Source organism: Mycteria americana, chromosome 6 (assembly GCF_035582795.1).
Source record: "Mycteria americana isolate JAX WOST 10 ecotype Jacksonville Zoo and Gardens chromosome 6, USCA_MyAme_1.0, whole genome shotgun sequence".
Classification (NCBI taxonomy): Eukaryota; Metazoa; Chordata; class Aves; order Ciconiiformes; family Ciconiidae; genus Mycteria; species Mycteria americana.
Window position 1 is genome coordinate 5022559 of NC_134370.1, and position 24657 is coordinate 5047215.

Genomic DNA, 24657 nt, shown 5'->3' on the forward strand with positions numbered 1-24657 from the left:
TATGTGAAAGAAAATGCCTGATGTTTGCATACACACGTTATTGAAATGTACACACGTAAAGTTGCCAAAAGCAAATAGTGTAAAATTCACCCAAATTGCATTCCTCAAGTCTTCAATTAATGTACACTTGACTCTGTATTTTATGAAAATACTTCTTGCTATGCTTGGAAATGTAAATCCTCTTCTGTTCCTACGTATCCTTTGTCGACCACTGCAACGAGTTAAATAATAATTTGCAGCTAAAGCTCCTTTAGTTACCGAAAAAATAGGTCATTAATGATGTCATGCAAAAGTCTATTTTTCTATTACTTCTCTAGGTATGTGAATGTCCACAATATTTGCAAAAGAGTGACTGTGCTGCAAATGGTAACAAAATTATACACATTTTCTGTAGCTTGTGCTCTGCCCTCAGAAGTTAGGACCAAGGGAGGAGAGGACTGGATAGTTTGGAAAGGGAAACCAAAGTAAGAACATCTGTGAAATCGCTAAGACGGGATATCCAGGATATTCAGCCTGCCACTGACTACAGAGAACAAGCAGGCTGTTTCACACACCATATCCAGTGGGTCTGAGCTCCCACACTTCACCCCGTCACTGCACGCTCTGTGCCAAAAGTGACAAAGCCATCTCTTCCAGATAAAACTATCTGAAAAGTTCGATGGGAAGCAGTTTTCCATTAAAGGATTCTTTAAAAAAAATTCTAATTCAGTAAAGCAGTGAAAAAGCAAAGTACCTTTTATTCTAGTTTTAGAAAATTAAAATTCCTGTATTTAAAATAGAAAAAGTCATCGTTTTCAGATTTTAAAAAATGTAAAACTGAAGAATGAAAATAGAATTGCTAGTGGAAACATAATTTACTTTGTCTAAAAGGAAGGACAACAGACACAATATGGTCACTAAATTGCTTTTGGGACAGTAACTTAGAAAGCAAGGATGATCATTAACAATATGGGACTGGATCACCCACAGTCTGGAAACCAAATATACCTAAAGGTATAGGTACTGAGATATGAAATTATGCTTATTATGGTATTAAAGTTATGAGAAACACACACGAAATGTGATTGCAAAGGCAGAATGTAATCCTTTCTCCTAGCTGACTGGACAATGGCAAGAAATACAATATACATGATGAAAATATAAGCTGGTGTTTTCAACACGGGAGTAAGGATTCATATTTCATGCAAGCCAACTGCTGCACATTTCCTTCAGCACTGAAGGTTATTTTAGAGGTATGAAAAAGATGAAAGATAAGATTTTATTCTCAGACAAATTGATTCCATTAACGACACTGGTTTGCATGTGTGCAGCTGCTAGCACAATACATCCTGATCTGTTTAGAAGATGTTTCAGAGAGAACAAAAGTCAGGATCATTCCAAAAAGAGTGAGAAAAAGGGCCACTGATGAAACATGTCCCTCCTGCTTTTCAGCTGGGTTGAGTCCAGGGAGCTCCCATATGCCCTAGGAGAAGCCTCTTATAAATTGGCACATGCTATGTGTTGAGCTATATTAGTTCTATATAACTTATATTAGTTTTTTTATATATATATATATATAAAAAACTATATATATAACTATATATATAACTTATATTATATAGTTATATATATAGTTATATATATAAAAACTAATATAAGTTATATATAAACTATATATAAGTTTTATATATATAAACTAATATAAACAAAGGAGGCTGAGATCAGTGCTGAAGAGGGATCCTGCATTTGTAAAAGCTAAAAAGAAAAAAAAAAAAAATCATGAAAGGGACTATAGCACAACATATATGTCATGAGGATTATTTGCCATAGACCCACATCACACGTACCTTCACGTATGCCCAGGGTCAAAGTACAGGCAGATGAACCCTGCCAGGTACAGGCAGGGTTCACTCCCGGCTCTCTGTGCCCACCCGCTTCTGCACAGCATCTCCTGGGGCAGGGAACCACTTTTGTACACAGGCTGGGAGGCAAAGGCTGGCTGCCAAGTTTACTTTTCTTTGAATAAACGCTCTCTCGGATTAGCTGCGTGCGGGAGGACTAAAGAAACTGCTAGGGGATTTAGCTGAAACTGTCTTGTAACTGTTTTTGGAAGAAAGCAGCGACGACAACAAAAAAATGAAAGGCAGGAGAGGAAAAGCAGCAAGCTAACCATGCTGGAGATCCCACCTGCCAAACGCCGGCGGAGCGGAGCGCTTGTCCGTCTGTCTGGCTGGTGAGCCCGACGATCACATGCATCCCCGTCCTGCCCCCTCCCTCCGCAGCCCTCCGTCCCGCTGCGCTCCTCGCAACTTTTGCAAAACTAGCCCAAAGCGGAGGCACTTTTCGCAGGCAGGCTCCTTTAGCCCTCTGCGTCTCCTGGGGGGGGGGGGCTTTGCCAGCTGCCAAGGCTCTCTGTTTTCCCTGTTTCCAAATAAAGTTCGGGGACTTGCAGAGGAGATTTCTGCAAAAGCAAACGATAATGATTGCCCTCAGCAAGAAAGGCTCATGTTCTTCTCAACTCTGCCTCGCTCTCTGCGCCTTTGGGCTGGCATTGCTGGAGGAGGTCTCCCGGGCTGTACCCATGGACGATCAGGATTATTACCTGCAGGAGATTAGCAACAGGGATCATTATTATTCCTTTCCGTATCCCGGTGAAGATTTTTTTCCTTTCACGGAGCAACCTGGAGAGGAAGGACCTATCCGTGCTGCAGAGACAGAGGAGCACCCAGGGTTCAAACCAAGCAGGAAAGAGTTAAAACCGAAGAAAAGCAACAAAAAAGGAAAATCCATTCTTGAAACTCCACCAGGTAACTTTCCACCTCCTCCTCCAGAGCTTGGAGTCTGCTGAATCTCATGCTGACTGTGATTTTTAGCATTAATGAATATCCAGTTAATGGCAGTCTTGGTAATAATAACAGTAAATGTGCTCGTGGTGATGATGATGACAACACATTAATTTTTAATATCCCACAGAACAGATCTACAGAACTTTTATAGGCTTTTTAACCCTTTCCTGATCAAGTAAAGAGATTTCAGAGTGGTAATGTATTGATTATGCTGCACTTTAGCTAGTATATGGACTTTTCCTTCTTAATTACACTTGACAACTGGCTTGCTGTTAAATCTATAAGCAAAAGAAGAGACAGATTCCATAGTAAAAGCTGATCGTATATGGTGACACCTTACTTTATCCCTTGTCATTTTAATCTAAGAGAGGTTCCTGAATTAATTTTACTTAAACCTGTGAATTTATTAAACTTGTGAATTTATTAGACCTTGAATTTCTTTGAGATTTCACTTTAAAGCCCTCCAGAGGAAGATATGTAAACAAAGATCTTCCTGTAAAAGACTAAGCTATAATAAGCTCAGTTTAATTACTGACCTGTAAGATAAAGAAATTAAACAGCGACAAAACTGCCTTATAATAAAAAGGCCACCCTTAATTCCATTTTCTATTTATTTGATTGGATGAAAATATGCAATTATTAAAGTCTGCAGAAACTTGATCAGCTTTTACCATCCAGTTGTTCCCACTAAGAGCTAATTGCACCACCCTGAAAGAAGAGTAATTTCTTTCTGTGTTTCCTGAATGCATGGTAGGTACTTTACTGGTTTGGGACACTTCGGAGTGAGTTTGGCCCATGTGATGAACTTTGGAGTTGTAAAATTTTGGGCCAAATCCCACTCCCCTACAGCTGAACTCCCCTTTACTTCAGAAGGAAACTTTTAATGTTAACTGCTGGAGCATATGGCACAAGGTTTGCAATTTAGAGCCATTAATACATGCAATAGAGCAAAACAGAGGATCAGGGGCTGGAGAGTGACATTAACTTTTCCCAGTTACATCTAGCAGATAGTAAACAAAGTATTTTCAATTTAACATCAACACTAACAGAAATTAATTAGCGTCTGATTGGCAAAGATCTGAGCTTTTATAATAATTAATAGTGATAAGAAAATACCATTTCTGAAATCTGGAAAACCAATGGTGGGACAGGCAGTCTGGATTGCCAGTGAAACTCAAGTCTGAAATCACAGAGACAGCAAATATACCTTGTTTGGGGGAGCAGGGACACGAGATAGAATCACAGAATCACAGAATCACGGAATCGTATAGGTTGGAAAAGACCTTTAAGATCATCGAGTCCAACCGTAAACCTAGCACTGCCAAGCCCACCACTACACCATGTCCCTCAGCACCTCATCCAAACGTCCTTTAAATACCTCCAGGGATGGGGACTCAACCCCTTCCCTGGGCAGCCTGTTCCAATGCTTGACAACCCTTTCAGTGAAGAAAAATTTCCTAATATCCAGCCTAAACCTCCCCTGGCACAACTTGAGGCCATTTCCTCTCGTCCTATCAACATCTATGCCGTTGGCTCTGTCAGGGGCCAGCAGCTAGGCAGTAGCTTCCCAAGCAGATGGTACTGCCTGGCTTATTAGGTTTATTATCTAACCACGGGCAACACATGGATTTTAAAGCTACTCAATTAGGTACCAGGCTTTATCTTCTTCAATGTGGTGGAGACAATACCGATTTCCAGCCTGTAGTGGGATGTTCTGCAGTTCAGCTCTGCTTTCACCTTCCCTGTTGGCTTTTTCTCAATTTCCCTGGCACCGTGGCTTCACACATATTCTGCCATACATGGAGCACCATGACAGCGATGAGGATAGCATCCAATCTGTGAGGGCAATATTCATTTATCTCTACAGACAGGCGTCTTCCTTGTTGCCCACCCCCTGCACTGAGCACCTTACAGGTGCAGAGAAGGAGCAGCCGTACCAACAACTGCCTCCATCGTTGTGGAGCACTCATCCCTTCCAAACCTGGTTTGGTTTATGTACTGTAGACATACAGTACAAAATTCAAACTATATTACACTGCTGACTTACCAGGGAGCGTGCTCAGGTCTTACAGGCAGTCTGAATTTGGCCATTTCCTAAGACTGTTGATTTCACAAATGGAATCACTTTCGTTCTTCTATGCAGGAAACTATGGAATTAGAAAGGGAAAGAAAGACCTCCTCAAACCTTCCCCAGAAAACACTCCATTGTGTGCCAACCAATTGACTTGTGCAAGACTCATCTTCTATTTTACTGCTTTTTACTTTCCACCCTACCTGGTTCTCTGATTCTAGGGAGTCATTTTATTTTTGCATTCAGTCAGGTGAGGTCCTTCCTCAGCTTCCTCCTCTTCCTTGGCATGGCCAAGCACAAGGTCAAGGGGAGCAAGAGGCTCATGATGCACCACCAAGAGCAGCTGGAAATAGCTCAGTCCCTCCTTCCACAGCAGGCTTGTGCTCTTGTGACACAGCTGAGCCACCAAGCTTTCACCAGCCATGTGCAAGAAGAGCTTTTAAAGCCTTGAGCTTTGAAAAAAATAGCCAGAAGTACAACAAACTACAGATCCCCCCCCCCCAAACTTTCGCTCCTTGCTCCAGCGCATGGAGACCTGACACCAACTCAACAAACTGGACGTTAGACTTACTTTAATATGGGAAAATGCAGTGTATTTCCTCGGGAGCAGCTGAACTATTTTAACTGAAACAGCCATAATAACCCCTAAGGGAAACACCCAGCAAAGAGAATGGTTACCATTTGTTAAAGATGTAAGTGCAAACAGGAGGTTTTTAGCAGGAAGTGTCAGGCAATTTTAACTGCAGACAGTGCGAAAAGTTCTGGCTATAATATTTGAAATTTCTCCTTTCTCCTCTCCCAAAGGCAGGCAAGGGCCAGGTCCTGCCAGTGCAGTGACTCCAGTGCTTAGTGCCATGTCACCACGTCACCAGGAATCAGTTCGAAATAAAGATCTGGAAATCTGGCCCCTCACTGAGGTGCCTAAATAATAATGCATACCTATAATTTCTCACATTTGGCCTTTTAAGAGGACAGCTAGAAGTAATAATAGCAGTTGCTAAACAGATATCCATGAATAGTAACTATATATCTGGCTGGGTAAATATGGGTGTTGTGTATATATGTATACATTTATGTGTTTATACATATATCCGGAACTGGAATTAATTTATTGGACATACAGTAAATACAAAAATTTGCTCTTTGTGAGGCTTGCTGGCAGCCGGGCATGCAGGATTAATTAATTGTAACAAACAATAGTCTGGCTGGGAGCTGGGATGAAGAAAGCGGAGGAACGGGAACGTGTGATCTGCCCTTTGGCTGCGCAGCTGGTACTGATCAGCCCTAGCTTTGAATCAAAGTTGAAATCAAACATAGCAGTCTGAAGGACATGGCACATAACAGATGACACGGACTCGATTTATTTAAGCTAGTTGCTGAAGGTGATGAAAATATAGATATTTTCAATCTGTGAAATTAATGTAGAAAGAAATCCTATTGATGCCAGTGGGATTGTAATTTTTTTTTTTTTTAAGTATTATTAGAATCAATATTTGCAAATACTCAATTCAGATAACAGTTAAAAATATCAGTCTGCCTCCTTGCCCCTTAAATGACTGATAAGTGAAGTGGTACTAGGTCATCCTTGGAAGGTAAACAGTTGGATTGACAGGTTTCTCTATATACATATTTCCATTTTCTAATTCCATCCTTGTTTGTTTAGGCCCCTATCCAAAGCCCATTCAAATCAGTAGAAAGAGTCTTGTTAATGTCAATGTTTTTCTTTTATGAGGCCTTTAATAGAGTTTAATATATGCCGTCTCAGCTACCATCTGTGGGGCAGACCCCTACAAATGCTTTGGGGGTCTGTCTGCATACACTGAGAGGTTTATGGCCTGAGGTCCTCACGAACATTGCTCAGTGTTGCACATAGTTCTGGTTATGACTGAACAGTTCCCACTGTCAATCCTATTGCGCCCAAATTGCCATAATTAAATCTGTAATTCTTTTGATTTTATTTACAAAACTTATACTTGTTATAGTAGTTCTTGTTCTGGCCATACCTCAATTTTGACTGCCTTTAGAAAATAAAGGAGTGATGTTTATTTACATGGCAGTGCTCAGAAAGGGGTTTAGCGCACATTTATTTTGTATTTCACAGGTCTTCCAGTGTTTGATTTCTGTGCAATCCAACGTATGTGTCTGTGTCGTAGTCACAATTTCCTTTGTCTTGTCTTAGCTGTGCTTTCCGCAGGCTTGATGAAACTCTTCAGATGCATCACTGTTTACTTGCCCCATATTTGCTTAATTTTGTGTAATGTTGCCACCTGTTCAACAATGTAATTCTTAAGGTTTGTGGTTTGTGGGTTTTTTTAATTTATGTGGGGCACAGGAATCTCTTGGATGGGTCAGGATCTCATTAGACCAGGTGTCTGAGGAGGAGTCAGTGAGGGAAAGCAAAAAGAGGATAAAATGGACAATGCAAGCAACCATGCAAATTGTCTTGTGGAAAGAATTTGAATGTATGAAAATAGACTGACAGTACATTAATGGAGGTGTTTATCAAGATATGAGATAATGAAGGCTTGGAGAGAGATCAATGAGTGAATAAGGAGGAAAAGCTGAATCATAGAGATATTACTCAGGTAAAACTGGAAAGATTTTGTTGCAAAATGGTGATGAAGACCTGAAGAGAGTGTGAAGTTAAAAACATGACAAGTTTATGGTGTAACTGGCATTTGAATGGTGAATTTGTTCACTAGGAAGAAGAAAAGAGAGAGTGATATATAAGGCATTGAACTGGTAGCTGAACGCACTTAAGAAGAGGTCACCAAGAAACACCAGGTTTCCAGCTAGAACAGAAAGAAACATAGAAGGAAAAGGTAGCTTGTGAATCAGCATGGCTTGCCAAAATTGTGGTTTTGGATGGGATTAGCTGGAGCAAAGATGGCAAGGTGGGAGACTGAAAACAGACAGGCAGGCTGAAGGCATACCTAGAGAGTTAGGAGGAAGCCTAGGACCAAAGGGAGTCATCAAAGTCAAAGTTTTCCAAAGCCATTTGAAGTCCAGCGTGTCGACCTTTGCTGGCATGTTGGAGATGGGGTAATGCCTCAGAGCTCTGGCTAGGAAGAAGTCATTAGAAACATTGGCAAGGTGCCTTTGAGTGGAGCACGAGGGCTGCAAGCCAGACGGGGCGGGCGACTGGCGTGGGGCTGGCAGGGAGCAGGGCCAGCAATGGCTTTCGGCAGCGTGTCAGGGAGCTTAGAGGGAAGGCGTGAAGGGACATGGGGCAAGAGCTGGAAATACAAAAGAGATTCAGGGGTAACAGGGAACAGGCTTTTGGGTTAGGGAACTGAATCAGAGGGTACAATGAAGGTTGGGCATGACTGTGTGCATGGGCTGGTATTTAAGTGAAGGCTCTTCAGTGATAAATGGCTCGTATAGGAACTAAGAAGAAAAAACCACAGAATTACCCATATGCTGGGTAATCACCAGTGCTGCTGTTTTCTAGCCCGTTGGTATCCTCTCTCTTAAACCTTGTAGCTGGCTTCCATTCTTGAGAAGCCCAGAGGAAGTGGAGCACTCCTGTGACCTGGAACGTAGACTGTAATTTTAAAGTTTTTGCTTAAACTTCTTATACTACCAGCTTTTAAGAATGAACTCATTGGCCCTAGGTGCATATCCCATGAATTTTAATATGACCTGTATCACATCCTAATTGCCAGATGTGACAAGCAAAGATGAAAACATGTAGCTTTTAATGAGCTCCCTTTCATCTGCCAGCTTCTATTTTCTCCTCAGCACTTCTACAAATATGTAGAATAATGAAATGTAACATAGCCATGCCATTTAAGAGCCCATCCTTTAAAGAATGTCACAACAAAAGAGGACAAAAGAGGATGTCTAAGAATGAATAATGAGCAATGCCCTCAAAATTGGCCAAACCTTTTTGATTAACATCTTTCCTTACCCACGGCTTCAATGAATAATGTAACATGAGAAAAAAAAAATCAGAATAAACACATTTGATTATGCTAGAGAAAACTGTTTTCTATGATAATTCTCCTTGCAGTCTTCTCTGAATTCAGACTAATTTTTAAGGTGAGAAAAATACCTCTTTAAAATGAGGATGGTTTCACTGAATAGATTTTAATAGTATGAACCTGAGTCTAGACTTGTTCCTGAAATGACAGCATATTGCGAGTCACTCATTATTTGAATTCATTCTTGGTTTTTAATGTTATTCTCTGTTCAATGAGCTGGCTAGACAGGTCAATCTGATGGTTCACAATCAAATTTCACTTATTTCTTTTGGTTTTGGAATGAAGACTTCTGTTAGCTATGTGAACTTAGAATCTATCAAAAAGATGAAGCGGTGGAAGGTATGATGTAGAAGAAGCAATTTCTTGAATTTTCGACGTTTGAGCCTTTTCTTCCTGGGATTTTTGAGCCTTGCCCAATTCATTGTCTATGTAAAAAGCAGACTACCAAAAGATTTGTTGTCTGGGTACAGAGCGGAGATTTGATTGTCAAATTCACACGTAGTGGTTGCTTGTGCTTATATTATTATTATGCAAAGGGTGCATCAGATCTGGTCTTCTTTTCAGGCCTCTGATGAGGTTATGTCTTGTGGTGCTGCTTGTTTTATAAAGCAAGGCTTTTTGAAATGAACATAGAAATATGCACCTTTAACACTAAGGTTTTGGGTACTCAAGGAAAACAGGAACAAGCAAAGCTCTGATGCAGCCAAAATTATTTGCCTTTTAAAAACCAGTGATTACATACGCAAAACGCTCCATAGCCTTTACTCAGCTCGCACAAACGTTCACCGAGAGCAAACAGAGGTGATAGGAATAATCACTCGTGTTAGAAACAGACAATCACCTTTAATCTTTCTGTCCCTGGGAGCTACCTTAACAGACAGTTTGGTCCTATTTAATTCAATAGGCCATGAATCAAAGACAGCATTTGAGTTTCCTTCATTTTTGCATGGGGTTGGCCATGGCCATCCTATCTGTGCAGTTACATCTCCAATGTAGAAGTTACTTCTCAGCAGTCTGCCTTAACACACTATCCATGCCCAGGCAAGAATAAAGTGCATGGACAATGGAATAAGGGTGTTTAGAGGACACTGTGGCCAGCCCCAAGACAGGTATCTAACACTGCTGCTGTCTGATTATTTTCCTGATGAGGACTTCTTTTCCTGAGCCACAGATGATGTTGATCACTGAGCACCACAGCTACCTCTTTCAAAGGCTTGCGTAGCTCCTCTGGAAGCTTTTCTCTGGCTATTTCTGTTGACTTCAAAAGGTGCCTGGTGGGGTTTTTGCATATCTGATCAAGTGTCATGTAATGAAAAACACCTACATTAAACCCTCAGTGAAATACACTGCAATGTTAATTCATCACTTCTGATGCAAGCAGATTTCTAATTTCCTTGTAGCACAGCAAAAGGAACATTTATGATTCCATTCCCCTGTGGTTTTATCATCCCAGCGTGGGGAAGAACAGGGTACTCTGGGTGTCTTCTGTGTGCTGGAAGGGATGGAGAACCACCAGAGAGGAGCAAGGCGTTTCATTCTTCGTGCAGTCACCAGGCAGTGCTAAATCAACTTGACAGGTGTAAAAGGAAAACTGTTTCTCTTTTCTACCCAGAGCTAAAAATGGCAACACAAAAAAGGTGAGAAAAACAAAAGAGGGAATGAAGAGATGCCAGATGGTGACTCTGAGAGCCAGAGTGCCTATGAAGACATCCGAGGAAGTATGCGGGGATCATTTAAAGCATCTTTGAAGTACTTGGGTTTAGCTGTTAATGTCTCTAGCCCTGTTTGAATTAAATTACAAAGGATAGTCTGGTGAGTCTGCTGAAGGATATCTAAGTCCTCTTTTGGACACAAAATAGTTCCCTTCTGGTGGGTAACATACTTGCATTGGCGAGCATGTTTTTTTGCTGTGTTATTATAGGTTAAATGGAGACGAGTAAAGATAAGGGTTTCATTCCTTGTTTCCACAGTGATCTACATCATTGTTCTAAACAAAAAGAGGCTTTAAAGTGACTTTCTGATTCTGGAGGGGTGTTTAAAGGAGCTGTCTTGTAAATGGGAATCAGGCCCAGTACACTGTAAAGTGTATTTTACAAGAATGTCTTGTAAAAAATTATGTGAGATACTACTAATATGTCAGAGCTGGAGGAACACATTTTACTCTTGGATTAGGAAGAGTGAATGATTTTCTATTCCGACACACGAGTGAGCCCCAAACCTGCATTGCGTGGTCTGTGTGGGGCTGCATCCCACTGGGTCCACTGGGGTTTGATATTGCAGAAAATCGCAAGAAACTTCAAAATCGCAAGCTTCAGCAGACCATAGTGACTTCCAGTAACTATTGCTCGTGGGTGAAACTGAATATTTGATTTAGTAGTGAAAGCACCCAGATACAGTATTAATCTTCTGGGTACTTGTGGTTATTTACAATATGGCAATCCTGTAAATGTGCAGGTCTGTAAATAATAGTAAATAATACGGTTCTACTCCTGCTTTCACATAAGCATTAGCAGGATGCTGTATTTGCAAATTTGCTGCTGCATCCGACAGTCCAAACAAGGAATGTAATAAAAGTATTGCATACAGAAGTTAAACCTAGTTCATGTACTGGCAGCTTACACTTCCTTTTACTTTTTTCTGCTACACAGTGTACCTACTCAGAGACCGACATAGCAAATATTACTTTCAAAGTGAATAGTGTACCTGATTAATTTAACTCTCTTTTTTTTTTGGTTGATCACTTAAAGATCTCTTTGGGGTTTCATCTTTTTTTTTCATTAGCATGAATTGCCTGACAGACTTCTTGTATGACTATATGTCAGCCTTGGGCTGCTTGTGTATTATGTGAGGTACGTATCTGGCAATAGTGTTATTCTGCTATAATCAACATGATTCCCGAGGACCAAGTTCAACTAACAAAGCAACTTAAACCTTCATGAAGTGGATATTAAAGTGTTAAGTGCATTTTTCTATTTATAGACTTCTAAAAATACATGAGTTTTGAAAGAGGTGTGGTCTTGTGCTCAAGACGACAGATTAAAATCTAAGAGAGAAGCTCCTGTCCTTAGAAATATGGCCACAGATAGTGATCATTTTGGTAGTGGTGATTGAAACTGTAGTCGATATTTCTCTATTTCATCCATTGGGAGTTAATACAAATTCCAAAATAATAATCAGGGCGGGATTTCTCATCCCCTAGCCCTTGGGTTGGAGGATCACGCTCATCTTAGTTCTCCAGCCCCCATTCAGCTCCTCAGCTTTATGAAAAGAGGATTATCTCCTGCAGCGTGGGCTGAGAGCACCCGTGTGCCTCAGTAGCTTGATGTTCAGCAGCTTCCTCTGTGAGATGTGTGTTCACATCAGCAAAAAGAACGCTTTAGCCATGAGGGCAATTGTTTGAAGTCAGATAAAGGGGAATATCCTGGTCCATTGCCATGTCTGGTGGCCATGTTTCACCCAGAGCCTGGAATGTTGGACATGTTTGCAGTGTACTGATCTGTTCAGGAAATGCGGACAGACAAATGCTTGGTTTTGAATCCTAGTACACGGTAGACAGATCTTCGCCATCCAGAAGGAGACGCTACTCGATATGCCCCAAAGCTGAATGCTAGGTACAGCATTCGGCTGGTCTATAATGGGACTCCGTGGGGCTTAAGGACCAGAGTCTTGTGTTCAGCTTGTTCTTTTGGACCTCCATAGCTCATCCAGACAATGTCTAACAGAGCTTCCTAAATCTAATCTGTTTGCTTAGATTATGGGGCTTGAGCGCTTCCTGTAGATGATTTCTTCCTCACACTCCCATGTATCACAAATTTAGTAGTTTTCTTGGCATTTCCCTTCTTTTTGGCTCTACGAGATTGATCCTCCTGGCTGGGACCTAAAAGGGAACCTGAGGAAGAACCCCAAATGTCCCTGCTTGACTTCCAGAGTTTTCTTTGGCCTACGGAGGGGCTCAGGATGTCTGCGGTCTCTGTTGTCCCCAGATTTGCCTTTTACCTGTTTCCTCATATGAACTTTAGAAAGCAAAACAGTCTCCCATTTCAAGGGGTTATGTTTAACAAGAGAGTACAGAGCGAGGCCAAGTATCTCTTTCCTCTAACACATCCAAGATTTACTGTAAACTGCCCAAATGCATGCTGGGAGACAGTGTTGTTTGCTATGGGAGCAACTGAAAATCATCTTTCTCGTTCTTTCCCAGCAATTAGAGCATTTTTATGTTCTCCTCTTCAGAGATACAGTGTTTTATGGTGACAGGCTTATGGCTCCTCTCTGCTGTCAGGGTCCTCCTAAAGCATCTGTCAAATGAAGGGAAAAGTTCAAAGCATGTTAGAAGAGCTGATCTTAAATCTGGATGTAAGCACTCCGTAGCACCACCATTACGACCACCCATTATGCCAGATTTGGCTTTTTTTCCCCAAGATAATTTCACTCTTTTTTCCCCAAGATAATTTTCAATAGTGTAATGAGTTTGTACCATACACATGACAGAGGATGTGTGAACACAGGACCAGATTTCAACCCTCCCAAAGATTTGTCTTTGGCTTAGAGCAGAAATTTTGATTTCAGCCAAACAGCCTTTCATATATGAAAGTAGAACTTAAAAATTCAGCCCTTGACAACATAATTTTTCTCTTTTTCCCCTTAATTGCTTATGTACTGAGAAGTTACAGAAAACATTTCAGAAACAGTTAGAATTATATTTGCCATCACAAGCTGGACGGCAAGTACCCTACCCCAAAGGACAGACCCAGTTTTATCCCACAGAGTATTTAAACGGCACTTTCTTTACGCACTTTAAATTCCAAGCAAAAATTCCATCAAGAACTCTGCCAAAAGTATGTCTGGGTTATATATGGCCTATATACATGGCTGGAGGGAAGGCTGGAATTTCTCATAGTAAATCTGGACTCGGATCTGCTCCAGGACACAGGTGACCCAACAGCATGGGGACATGCCCCAGTCGTCGTCGCATGCCACTGGAGCAGGAAGCTTCCCCTGAGGTGAGGGAATAGCTCTTACGCTGCTGGTGAATAGAGGGCTGAGGAGACAAGAGGAAGAGTAGCCAGGGCCAGTCGTAGCCACGGTCCAGCACATACCCCAGCTAAGACAAAGAGAAAAACTGCTTACAGCTCTTTTGGCAGATATTTTTTTTCCTTGGGCTCCTCTGGATGCTTTTGGATTCCAGCAGAAGACTGCAGTCCAAAACTCTTGCAGGCTCCTCAGATAAGTGTCTCATATCTAGTCCGGTTCCTTTGCATCAGGTATTTCATTAGATATATGTAAGTGACAAAAAGGGGCCCCAAAAAATCTTGTTTCCGTCTTGTAGTGGAACAGATGATTGGGAGATCATAAAAAGAGGCAGAAAGCGATGAGTTTTCTTCCAAAGACCTTTGAAAATGCCGACAAAGTGAGCCCAGATACTGCAGAGGCCCAGAGATGGGTGGGATGCATGAGGCTCAAAGAAGAAAATGGATAAATTCCTCAGCTGCAAACTTGCAGCCCGGGAGGAAGGATGGTTGAGGTATCTGGTCACTGAAATCACAAGGTATAACATCTGTTCTCTGCCTGAATGACTGAATTCTTTATTTAAAGAGAGAAGAAAATGTGAGGGGTAATATATCCTTGATCCAATTTTTCTGCAAAACTACGGCTTATTGCTTAGGATCTGAAAACACTTCTACAAAAAAAAAAGGGTGATGTCTGTTTGCAAGCAATAGTTCAAGTCCACAATGAACAAAGGGCAAAGCTGAAGGCATTCAGTCTTGTTTTAAACTATTAAATGAAAAGGGGGGTAAAAAAGTCTTGTAGGTCTACTTTCTAAATAATTCATACCGTGATGAAGGCTAGTAACATGCGGAATACAAAATATTGCAGACACGTCTGAATTGTTTGATATTGCTGATGTGCAAACAGCAAATATGTACTTGGGGTTTTTTGATGCTTGAATGCCAGTCAAATGGCAATCATACTGACTGATTGAGAGAGAGTCCCTACACTCTTACAAGAAGAATAGAACAGGAAACTTTTCAAAATATGATAAAAAAATGCTAGTATGGAGTTATGCAGCTAAAATGCCACAGAGCTCTTTGAAAAAGCAGAGAGAAAATAGCACAGAACTATTCCTCTGCAAAACCGTTCCATATTTCTGTTCATTAATCCTGAATCGGATTTTTTTCCTCCCAGTTAACAAGTTGAAAAATGGGGACTTTTTATGCTCAGGGAAGCTTGCCTCGAAGCTTTCTCTATTTTATGGCTTTTCAAGTGCAGAATATCTATGCTTACCAAATGCTTCCGGCTCCTGTGGGTGGGAAGGATGATGGGATCTCCGAGGCAGCAGTTGAGTTAATGATAAGTCCCAAATCATGGCCTGCACTTTTCACATTAGCACATTCATGTTTTGCAGTGGAGACAAGGGTTCTGTTGGTGCCAACATGGGCTATTGCTAGCATAACACTATTTTCCAGGGAAAGGATGCCAAACCTCCCTGGGCAAGTGGTATAAATTAGGGTTTATTTGAATGCTTTCCTGAGCAGTCCCCATGGGGCCCACAGGCTGCTAAGTGCATTGCCTTCAGTTTGGATCTTTGGGCTTTCAGCCTTGAGCAAACAGACATGCAGGCACGCAATTTTAAACTCACTAATAACGCACATTTTGTATCATTCGAAGCTTCTGACATGCTTAGGTTTGAATCAGTGAAGCCTCCTATGTGCTAAATGTTTAGCTTGTGATTATGAGCCTTTGCTGGACCAGAGCTGAATTGTTAAACAAAGCAGAAAAGATGTTTACACAGAATGAATTTTGGGAATCTTTTGCGAGCTGCACAAAGCTGCAAGATCGTAGGAATAAGGAGGAAGGACCTCCGAACACTCAGTCATTTGAGTTGGAGAGGTGCCCGCCCTTCGAGATATTTGTCTGAACCTTGCTTGAACTGTTTCAGCTCCTTTGCTCTGCAACATGGAGCTGGAGCTTCATAAGAGCTTCCCCGCTGAACCTCCAGTTCTTCCCTCCCATCAGCTCAGAAATATCGAGAGCCATGTCTTTCTCATGGTATTTTTAGCATTTCTTTCTATGGGCAGGGAGCTCAGAGGCTCGTGAAAATGCTGAGTGCACAAAATTTAAAAGATACTAACTGAGCGTTTAAAACCACAGAATCCTGGTGCTTGCTTGGGCTTGGGGCATTTTTTTGACTTATTTTTTTTAGTTCCCTAAATTGGCTTTTCCGTGACTAGCTTGAGGGCAGGTAGAGAGGGGGAAGTAAAACGGGTGGACTGTGGTATGTGCCATTGCCTTTTTGACAATGAACATCTGAAAGCTAAAAAGTCATCTGGAAGCTGAAATCCTTTGGGAAGTTGAGCAAAAGCTCATGGGAAGCACAGCTGGTGAAATGTGGGAAAGGGAGAGCCTGACTGCAGAGTGCGTGTGTGTTTTCCGAGCTCCTTAAAAATCATGTCTTTTTCAGAAATTACTTTAGGGCATAATTAATTGCCTGTGCAAGCTGGGCTCTGTGCTTAGATTTTTTTCATGGATGGTGCATTTTCCAGTGGGATTCCTGTGCTCCCCTGGGGTTTGTGTCCCCACAGTGAGCCCAGACACCAGTCATAGACCTGTTCCCAGGGGAAGCATCCCTCCTGCACCCCTCCTTGCACCCCAGCAATTCCACTCCTCTGCTCTTTAGGCTTTTCCTTTCTTTTGGCCTTTTTTTTTTTTTTAAATGAAGGTAGTCACATTTCAATCCAGGCCTGGATTTGATTTTCTCGAATCTTAGAGGTTTAATTGTTTCTTGAAGTTTTGCTTCCTTTTGCTTTGAACTCTTAAATACTCTGCTTTCAGGGTGCTTCTCAAGGGTGCAACAGCTTGGATGTAGGGTGCTTTAAAGGAAAGGAGAAAGCTCTGTTATATGAGTTCCTAAATCTTTTGCTTTTCAGGACTTCTGGGTATATCCAAACAAGCTCCGGTTATTTTCTATGTGCACTTGGCCAATTTTTCATCCCTTCACTAAAACAGTTTTCCACTGTTTGGGACTTTAAATATATTAGCCACTTCTGACTTTTTAGTACTGTCTTAGAGCTGTGCTTGAAGCAACCACGCAATTAAAAAAAAAAAAGTCCATCAAAAAGAATAATTAAGTGAAAAGCAAACAAGCCAACTAAGCTTATTTTTTTCTTTTACTGTGCTCTAGAAAATACAAACTGATTCCTTTTTCAGGGTTGGGAAGGAGCACAAAGTTTGAGTTCAGGTTAATTTTAACCACACAACTTTCTTCTGAAATCATTGTCTGAGCAATAGCTCCAGGCACTTCGGTGACTTCTGTGCTTTATGAGAAGTGTTTGTTTTTATTCATTCCTCTTATTATTTCTTATGAAATAATAACAACAGATGTGATTTTAGAAAAAAAACATATAAATGTCTAAACTCACTGCTAGAGCAGACACACCAGGTCTCCATAAAACTGAGACTTACACTTTATAAAAGGTTTTAAAACCAAGTTGGATTGATTTTAGGTATTTCCTGTCACAGGCTGTCTATATAGGTCAAGTATTTAGCCCAGATGTGCAACCTGGAGGAGGGCTAGGCAGCCACTGAGGCCAGCCTGTGCAGGGTGACGACTCACACATAAACTCAGGCGTGAGCGGTGGCTCCCACCCCCTCAGTGGTGCTTCCTCGCGGTGGGCAGCACGGTCACTGCTGCGCGAGGAGGAGGGAGATTCATGGCAAGGGGCGTAAGCACAGGTGGGTGCTGGGGTATGGCGGCTGGCTTGGCAATCTCTGCTGAAGCGGTCAGCCCGCCTTTGAGGGTCTTCTCGCTTGTGCATGGAGGTGTGTTTGCAACTATGTGTTCGTTTACGTGCAGAGGAGGCAATTTTTAATGTCACTTCTGATTGGCAGCATATTCTTTGGAAAGATTTAAAATTGGCAAAGATTAGTTTTTCACAAACCAGCAGGGGAGGAATGACTCTCGGAAAGATGATGCTGTACTATTCACCTAGGTCTCACTGCAAATACAGACTACTTCTATTCTACATTCTATTGGTAAATGTATATTTTTAGTTTTAATCATGAAAAAATGAAAGATGACATTTCAACTCACAGCTAGGATGACTAACGACTGCTGCCTAAAGGCATAGCTCATACTACTTCATCATGCTGGCTCTGAAGTTTGCTGGCTCCCACCAAGAGCTAAGTCAGAAAGCTAAACAGCCTACTGTGAAACCCAAAACTGAATAGCAGGGTGATTCTCTCTTCATCCCTGATTTACTTGTGTTAGGGTTTGGACTGCTTCATCAAAAGAAGCTAATGCATCTGTTCCAATGTCATATACACCAGGTTTTCCCCCTTATAGAAAAGTAAAAGAAATATAGTTTGGTCTATGCTAGAGCTTAACTTGATTAAAAGTTGAATAACGTTAAGTAGTGCTGACCAGGAAGTGGCTGATTTCAGTCTTTCTCAAGTGTAAATTCAGTACTTAGGAATGCAGGTAACTGTCGTAGTGGCGATAAAATTTAATGGCTTGTTAGTACTAATGAGACCTCCTTTACAATCTGTCAAATTTTTCCTGCTCTGTGTGTGTGGGCTTCCTGTGTGTGCAAGGGAGAGTGAGAAGGTGAAAACTGGGTGATATCAGAGTGGTGCCACCTATTGCAGTGAAATTTGGTGTTTCTAGAGAACTGCTGAAGCGGTTGATGTGTATTTCACCACTAGGTCTACTATAGCCCCAGGTGTGTAATTCTGATCCTCGTGCTGGAGCACATACAGCCCCTTTCATATGTCCTCCCACTTGGACACTTCCCTTGTGCTGCCTGGGATCCCTCTTTTGCTCCAGAAGGGTGGCTCTGCTGCAAAATCCTTACAGCTGGCAGAATTCTTGGTAGTTGTATATTTCCAGCGCCCGAAGTTATGGAAAATTTCTAGGTTATGTATGTTTAAGTAATTTCCTGACTATGCTGTGCGACTGCATAGTGCATGTGCTATACCTAACTATGGATATATTTACTGCTGTATAAAGTTGCTCCTACTTTAGCTGTCGTAGAGGGGGAGGAAAATAATTGCACCGTAAGCCAATTTTATACTCATACGACGGTTTTTATGCCGTTGTACTATTTTTGGTAAAATACACTCAAATGGAATTGTTAAAGTGGTTAAACTTTAGCACTTTAAAGGTGTCTCATTTATTGGGCCAGGGTAGTATCTTAAGATAGTAGCTATTTTCTGTCTTGATTTTGTATTTGTTAATGGTATTCCAAGTTTCAATGTTTATTTTCAATGGCTACAATTAATGTTCTTATTGTAGAACCTTTGGTCGTGCAGTATACCTCAGTGATTTGATATTTTAAGCTATTTCTGGCATGAACACATTGCACAGATATGAATTTTTAATGGTAATTTTAGTCCTATACCCAGCCATTGTGTGCACGGTCTGTCTCAGTCTTTTTTTCTCCGTTTGGCTAAGTCTATTTGTTTGGCTCTGGAGAAAAAAGGATGGTTCTCATTTTTGATGGCTGTACTCAGTTTTGTGGCTTTAGCTGGAATTACATAAAGTCTTCATCCTGTGCTTCAGAAAAACATCAGAGGAGGCATTTTAAAATTAATAGCACGGAAGTCAGCCTTAGTCAAAGCTCATAATAAAAAGTTAAGAATTGATATGATATTTTTCAGGCTGTATTTTTTTAGGCCATTAAAGGAAATAATATGCCTTTTTCAGAGCAACTAAATACACGTATTTCTTGGTAGAGAAAGTGAAGGACTTGTCAGGTTCGGGTACGAATGAGAGGGTACCTTGTATTACCAGCATCTGGAAACCTTTCCTGGGGCTATGCCTACAGTGATACTTAATGCCTCCGGATGCTGATGGTCCCCACTGGATACAGCTTGTACTCGCATCATTTCTTTTGTGAATGGCCTGGATGCTGTGACCAGGTTTGCAGTAAGATTCCCACGTCAGGTCAGCAAGTTGGTGTTCCCATGGGCAGCGAGGCAGAAACTCTGGAGTGCTTGCCTGCACCTCCCTTTCCTCTGCCTTTCTTTTCTCCTAAAGAGGCATGGGGACAGAGAGATGAAGCCAGTTTAAGGCATACGAGAGCTATGGAGAGTGTTTCTATACCTACCCACCTCTCCACCTGGAGGAGGCTGCTGCTTGCAGGCATGCATGGGTATGGTTGCTTCTTCTCCCTGGGCAGCAAGAACCAGAGCCAGGAGGAAAAATGGAAAATGCCTCTTGTGCCCAAGCATGCTGACTTTGTGCATATGGGATTGGGCTCCTGCATTGTCCATGTCATAAATCACATCATCTCCTAGGCAGGCTGTACGATGGCAGCAGTAGGCAGCTAAGGGAATGTATATGGTATCTGGAGTTTAGGTGAGCCTCCTGAGTCTGAAAGCTTGGCCAGAAAACTCCCAGAGAACAGGCTTTGTGGAAATTCCTGCTTCCAGCTGTGCCAGGAATAATAGAAACTCTTCCTGCTAAATGTGCTGTTTTGTTGCATCTAGAACCAGCCACAACCTGGGTTTGTGAGGGAGCAAAAATGTGAAAAGCAATGAAAGAAAAAAAAAGGTGTACTTTCTGAATCTCAGAAATGTTTGATTTCATATCAGACTTGAGCTAAAGGATCAAGATAATTCTTAATTTATTCTTTATTTGCCTTTAATTGCTGAATTTTCCCTCAACCTTGGAAGCAGGAGAAGAGACACTTTTACCCTTGCATAGAGCCTGTACCCTGCAACTTTTCAAGTAACTGTTGTGCCCAGTCCCATCAGCTGGTGCAGAGTGTTTAGGTGGCGTAAAGAAAGCATGGAAGTGTTCAGTGTCTTTGCACCGTGGGAGGGCTCTGTGTGTCACTGGTATCAGATATGGTGAGGACACAACTTTGGTGGCCTTGAAACTATCTCAGGGCTTTCACACTTTGCTGCCTCTGACGCCAGTGGACACCTTCCCTGGCCAGGGCTGGCCTCGTGCCATCAGGCAGGAGCTATTTGCAACCTCTCTGTAACCACCTCCTTTCCTAAAGAGCTGGTTCAGTTTTTGAAGCATGGGTAGTGCGGGACACATGAAAGACCATTGCAGCAAATCTTCTGGTGAGACTCCTAGCAGGGAAAGGCGTGTGTTTACCTGGAAGACCAAGCGGTGCCTAGCAAGCAAGCTAGGATTAAAAAGCACCTCCCTTCCCCACAGGCTACGAGGCTGTCAAAACACAGCTCCTTGGCCTGGAGGCAGCCGCTGGAGAAGATGACTGCAAAGAAGAGGCATCTCTGATCATCAAAAGCAGCTCTGAGATATCAGATGGGTAACATTTGTGGGAGCCTCACTCAGGCTTCGCCCTCACCTAGAGCCCATGAAAATGTTCCTCCTGATTTAAGGAGGCTTTGGGTCAGGCCTCTAACAGAGATGGGTTTTGTGGCTTCTAACCATAAGTGTTTATGGCTTTTTTTTTTTTAATCTTCAACAGCAACCATAAGGATGAGTGTATGTTGCAGTGCTGTGATAAATATTGGCCGTTCCTTCTGAGAGAAGTCCCTGACGTCTTGAACTCCCGTGCAGTATTTGTTGCTTGTCCTAGAAAAATATACAGCTCTGATGCAACATTAGAGAACAATTAATGTTGTCTTAGGAGGGAAAATTTTGGCATCTGTTTAATCCTTTATTTGATTTTTGATCTGGGACCATAATTCAGTATCTTAACTTCTATATAGGGGATTTGTTGTAAGTGCACATTGCTTGCTTTGTTCTTTTAGTGTCCTGGGAATGGGTTTATAAGAAAAAGCAAATAAAAGCAAACTGTGTGTGCTTGAAAAACCTTCATCTGCCTGTACTGGCTTCAATTAATCTGGGGTGCTTGGTGGCTGGTGGCCTGAATTCAGGCCAGAAAAGGAACTAGTATGTATTGCTAGCAACACTTTGGACGTGAACAAAGTCAGACAACCGCTCAGACTGAAATGCATGGATCCGTTTCCAGAGAAAAGCTGGGCCATACCAAGTATAGAGTGTGACTCATTAACATCTGTGGAAATTTCACACTTCCACGATCACATTGTCAAAACAGCAAAATTTAGCTAGACCACGTTCCCCCCCCAAATGTCCTAAGACTGTAAATATAACAAATTATTTAGAAAACGGAGAACCTTGTTCTGTTTAATTCAGCCTCCACAAAGGCTGTCCATCACAGCAAAGCAATCAAAAGACATTTTCAGCAAATAGCAGGTCAGCAGAAATGTGCTTTTACTGTTATTTCACCTTTCAGGTGCATTGCATTGTTAAAATACTTTGCATACCTGTGACCTAAGTATTACTTAGGACACAGGACTTAGAGAGCCAGAGTTTCCATTAAAAGTTTCTGCTGTTGGAAGATGAATTATCAACCATACCTTTCATAGGAAAAGCTCTAAAGTTAGCTGTTAGGGTAAAATTTATTATATTGACCTCATTAAGAATTTTTGTCCAAGACCATAAAGATCTAAGAATAGTATTAATAGTACAATAAGTGTTAAAGTCTTCATCCCCCAAAATATATGTTTGATTGTGTGCTTAAGTTACCTATATCATAGCTTCATAGACTTGCATCTTCTTCGTTAACTATATGTTTAAGTGTTTTGCTTAAACAAGGCCTAAATTCTGCACCTACCCTGGGATGGTCCAGAAAAAGAAACACGGAATCAAAACCGAAAGCTAAACCTGTCTTATGGCATGGGATTTTGCCATGAGATACCTGACCATACTGTGTTGACAAGATATGTGTTGAGTCTCCAGAGAAGAAGGTCTCCAGAGAAGGAACAAGTCTATAGTCAAGTCTGATAGGCAAATGGGTTTACAGAAAGAAGGAAATGGTATTAATTACAGTGATAGGCTGTTACTAGAAATAGAAATAGCATCCTAGAGCACATCATGCTGGCACCATACCTGCTTCCCTTCCAACAGTGGCAGATCACCTCTGTTGCTGTAGGTGCCTGCTGGCCACTGTCATCCTCTGACTTGGGCAAACTCTGGCCAAGCTAAGGCCAAGATGTGCAATGTGGTTTTGACCCTCTAAACTGACCAGCATGATTTTTAGAGATACTTCAGTGTCCATTGTTGCTGCTGAATGCAGTGATAACTTGGAATGGGCTTCATTTCTGAAAATCATACTAGCAATGTATGTTGTGATGGAAAATGCATGACTTCAATCAGTTACACTGGAAGGGTGATGAGGTCTTCATATTATCATAGTGATGTTCTTCCGTTGACTTTGGTGGTGCGAGCTCAAACCCCAAATGCAAGGCTACAGATACCAACAGCAACAACAAAAAATCCTGGCACTAAACCCATTCTTTGCATAGACAAAATTCTGTGTTAGCTCACCATCAGCGCTGCCTTGACCTCCTCTTGTCTTCTGTGCACTGCTGTCTCTCTGCAGTGTAACATCCTTTCTCCCCAAACAAACGTTCTGAAGTGCAAGGGCATTCTTACGTATTTCAAAATGACAAAGCTCCTGGAGCTAAAACACATTTAGAATCATAAAAAATATATAGTCAGAGTACATTCTGCCTCCAAATGTCAAGAAGACTGTCAGACTGCACAAGGCTGATATTTCTCCATTTCTAGATTTGAGCATCACTGTGCACAAGCAGTTAGACAAGAACAGACTTGCGGGAATTGAAAAGGATTATAGGTTTGGCTTTTAAAAATATAAGTGAAAAGGAAACATGATGCTTCATTTTTCTTTCCATTTGAAAAACTGAACATATTCCTAAATTGATGGAAAATATTATTTAAATAAAACAATAATTTGTCTGTTATGCCTCCAAAAGAACAGTCCAGAATGATTTCCTAAATGCATCCTTATTAGATACAAAAGCTATAAAGACAATCTGTGCTTATCTGACAATCTTTATTTAGACCAGAAGAAAATAAAATAAATGAATAATTTAGGCAATAAAGATGAACAGAAGTGTTTTCCTTGCCCTGCTCATACATATATCTTCTACTTATGAAATTGATATGTTTCTAAGAATTCCTGCTAATACAGTTTTATCATAAAGAACAACTGCTGTTGCAGCAGAGCAGCTATAATTATACTGCAGGTGTAAAGACGACCAAGCTGGCTGTGCAGAAGGTGGGGTTTTTGACCAGAGTTTCAGTGGAAGATGCTGCATCAGTAGCGCACAGCCATCATGAGGCTGAAACTGCTTTCAAACCTGGGCTAATATCCTTGCACAGAGCCATACTGAGATTGCAAGTTGGGTTGATGTTGGCTTGAGAAGGGAGCTTAGTAGCTCCTTTGGGTAGTGCTCTCAGTATAGGCAAACCCGAAATTGCAACTGGTAAATTCGGATTTCAAGAGATGAGGTTGTGACTGAAGTAATTCTCAAGTGTTTCCCCCTCCTGACTTCAAGGGAGAGGCGACTGCTAACTGTGCTGAAGTATCAGAAGTGCCTTGCTGCCCTTAGCTGGGATACAATCATCTGTCTGGCTAGCAGAAGCATAATTGAAAATAATGGACACTGAGATATAGCCATTTAACATAGTTAGTGGGAAAGCTATTTCGAAATGGAAACCTCACAAGACCACTGTTCAAGATACAAATGTTATTAAGTCTGAATCCAAGACCTGTCTCTGTTTAGGTCTTGGAATTAATTAATTTGATCCAGACATCTTATTAATGGCTTGTTTCTAAAGTGAATACCTATTCATGGCTGCAAATCACACACAAAACCATGGTTGGATATGGGCCAGGAAGAGCGAAATGTCCATAACTCAGCCTCTTCCCTGCACCTGCAAGCTTAATGCTTGCTTTTCAATTGCTCTAAAACA

The 24657-nt window shown here is 41.5% G+C and overlaps 1 protein-coding gene across 1 annotated transcript in view; it reads left to right on the top strand.

The window, feature by feature from the left end:
• The first annotated feature begins 2446 nt into the window (after window positions 1-2446).
• The window catches only part of CPXM2 (carboxypeptidase X, M14 family member 2), a 79801-nt gene continuing 57590 nt past the window's right edge, over window positions 2447-24657 (top strand). Inside the window, exon 1 of the mRNA XM_075504040.1 lies at window positions 2447-2786. Coding sequence (XP_075360155.1) covers window positions 2459-2786 — 328 coding nt within the window. The 5' untranslated portion in view covers window positions 2447-2458. The remainder of the gene's footprint in view (window positions 2787-24657) is intronic.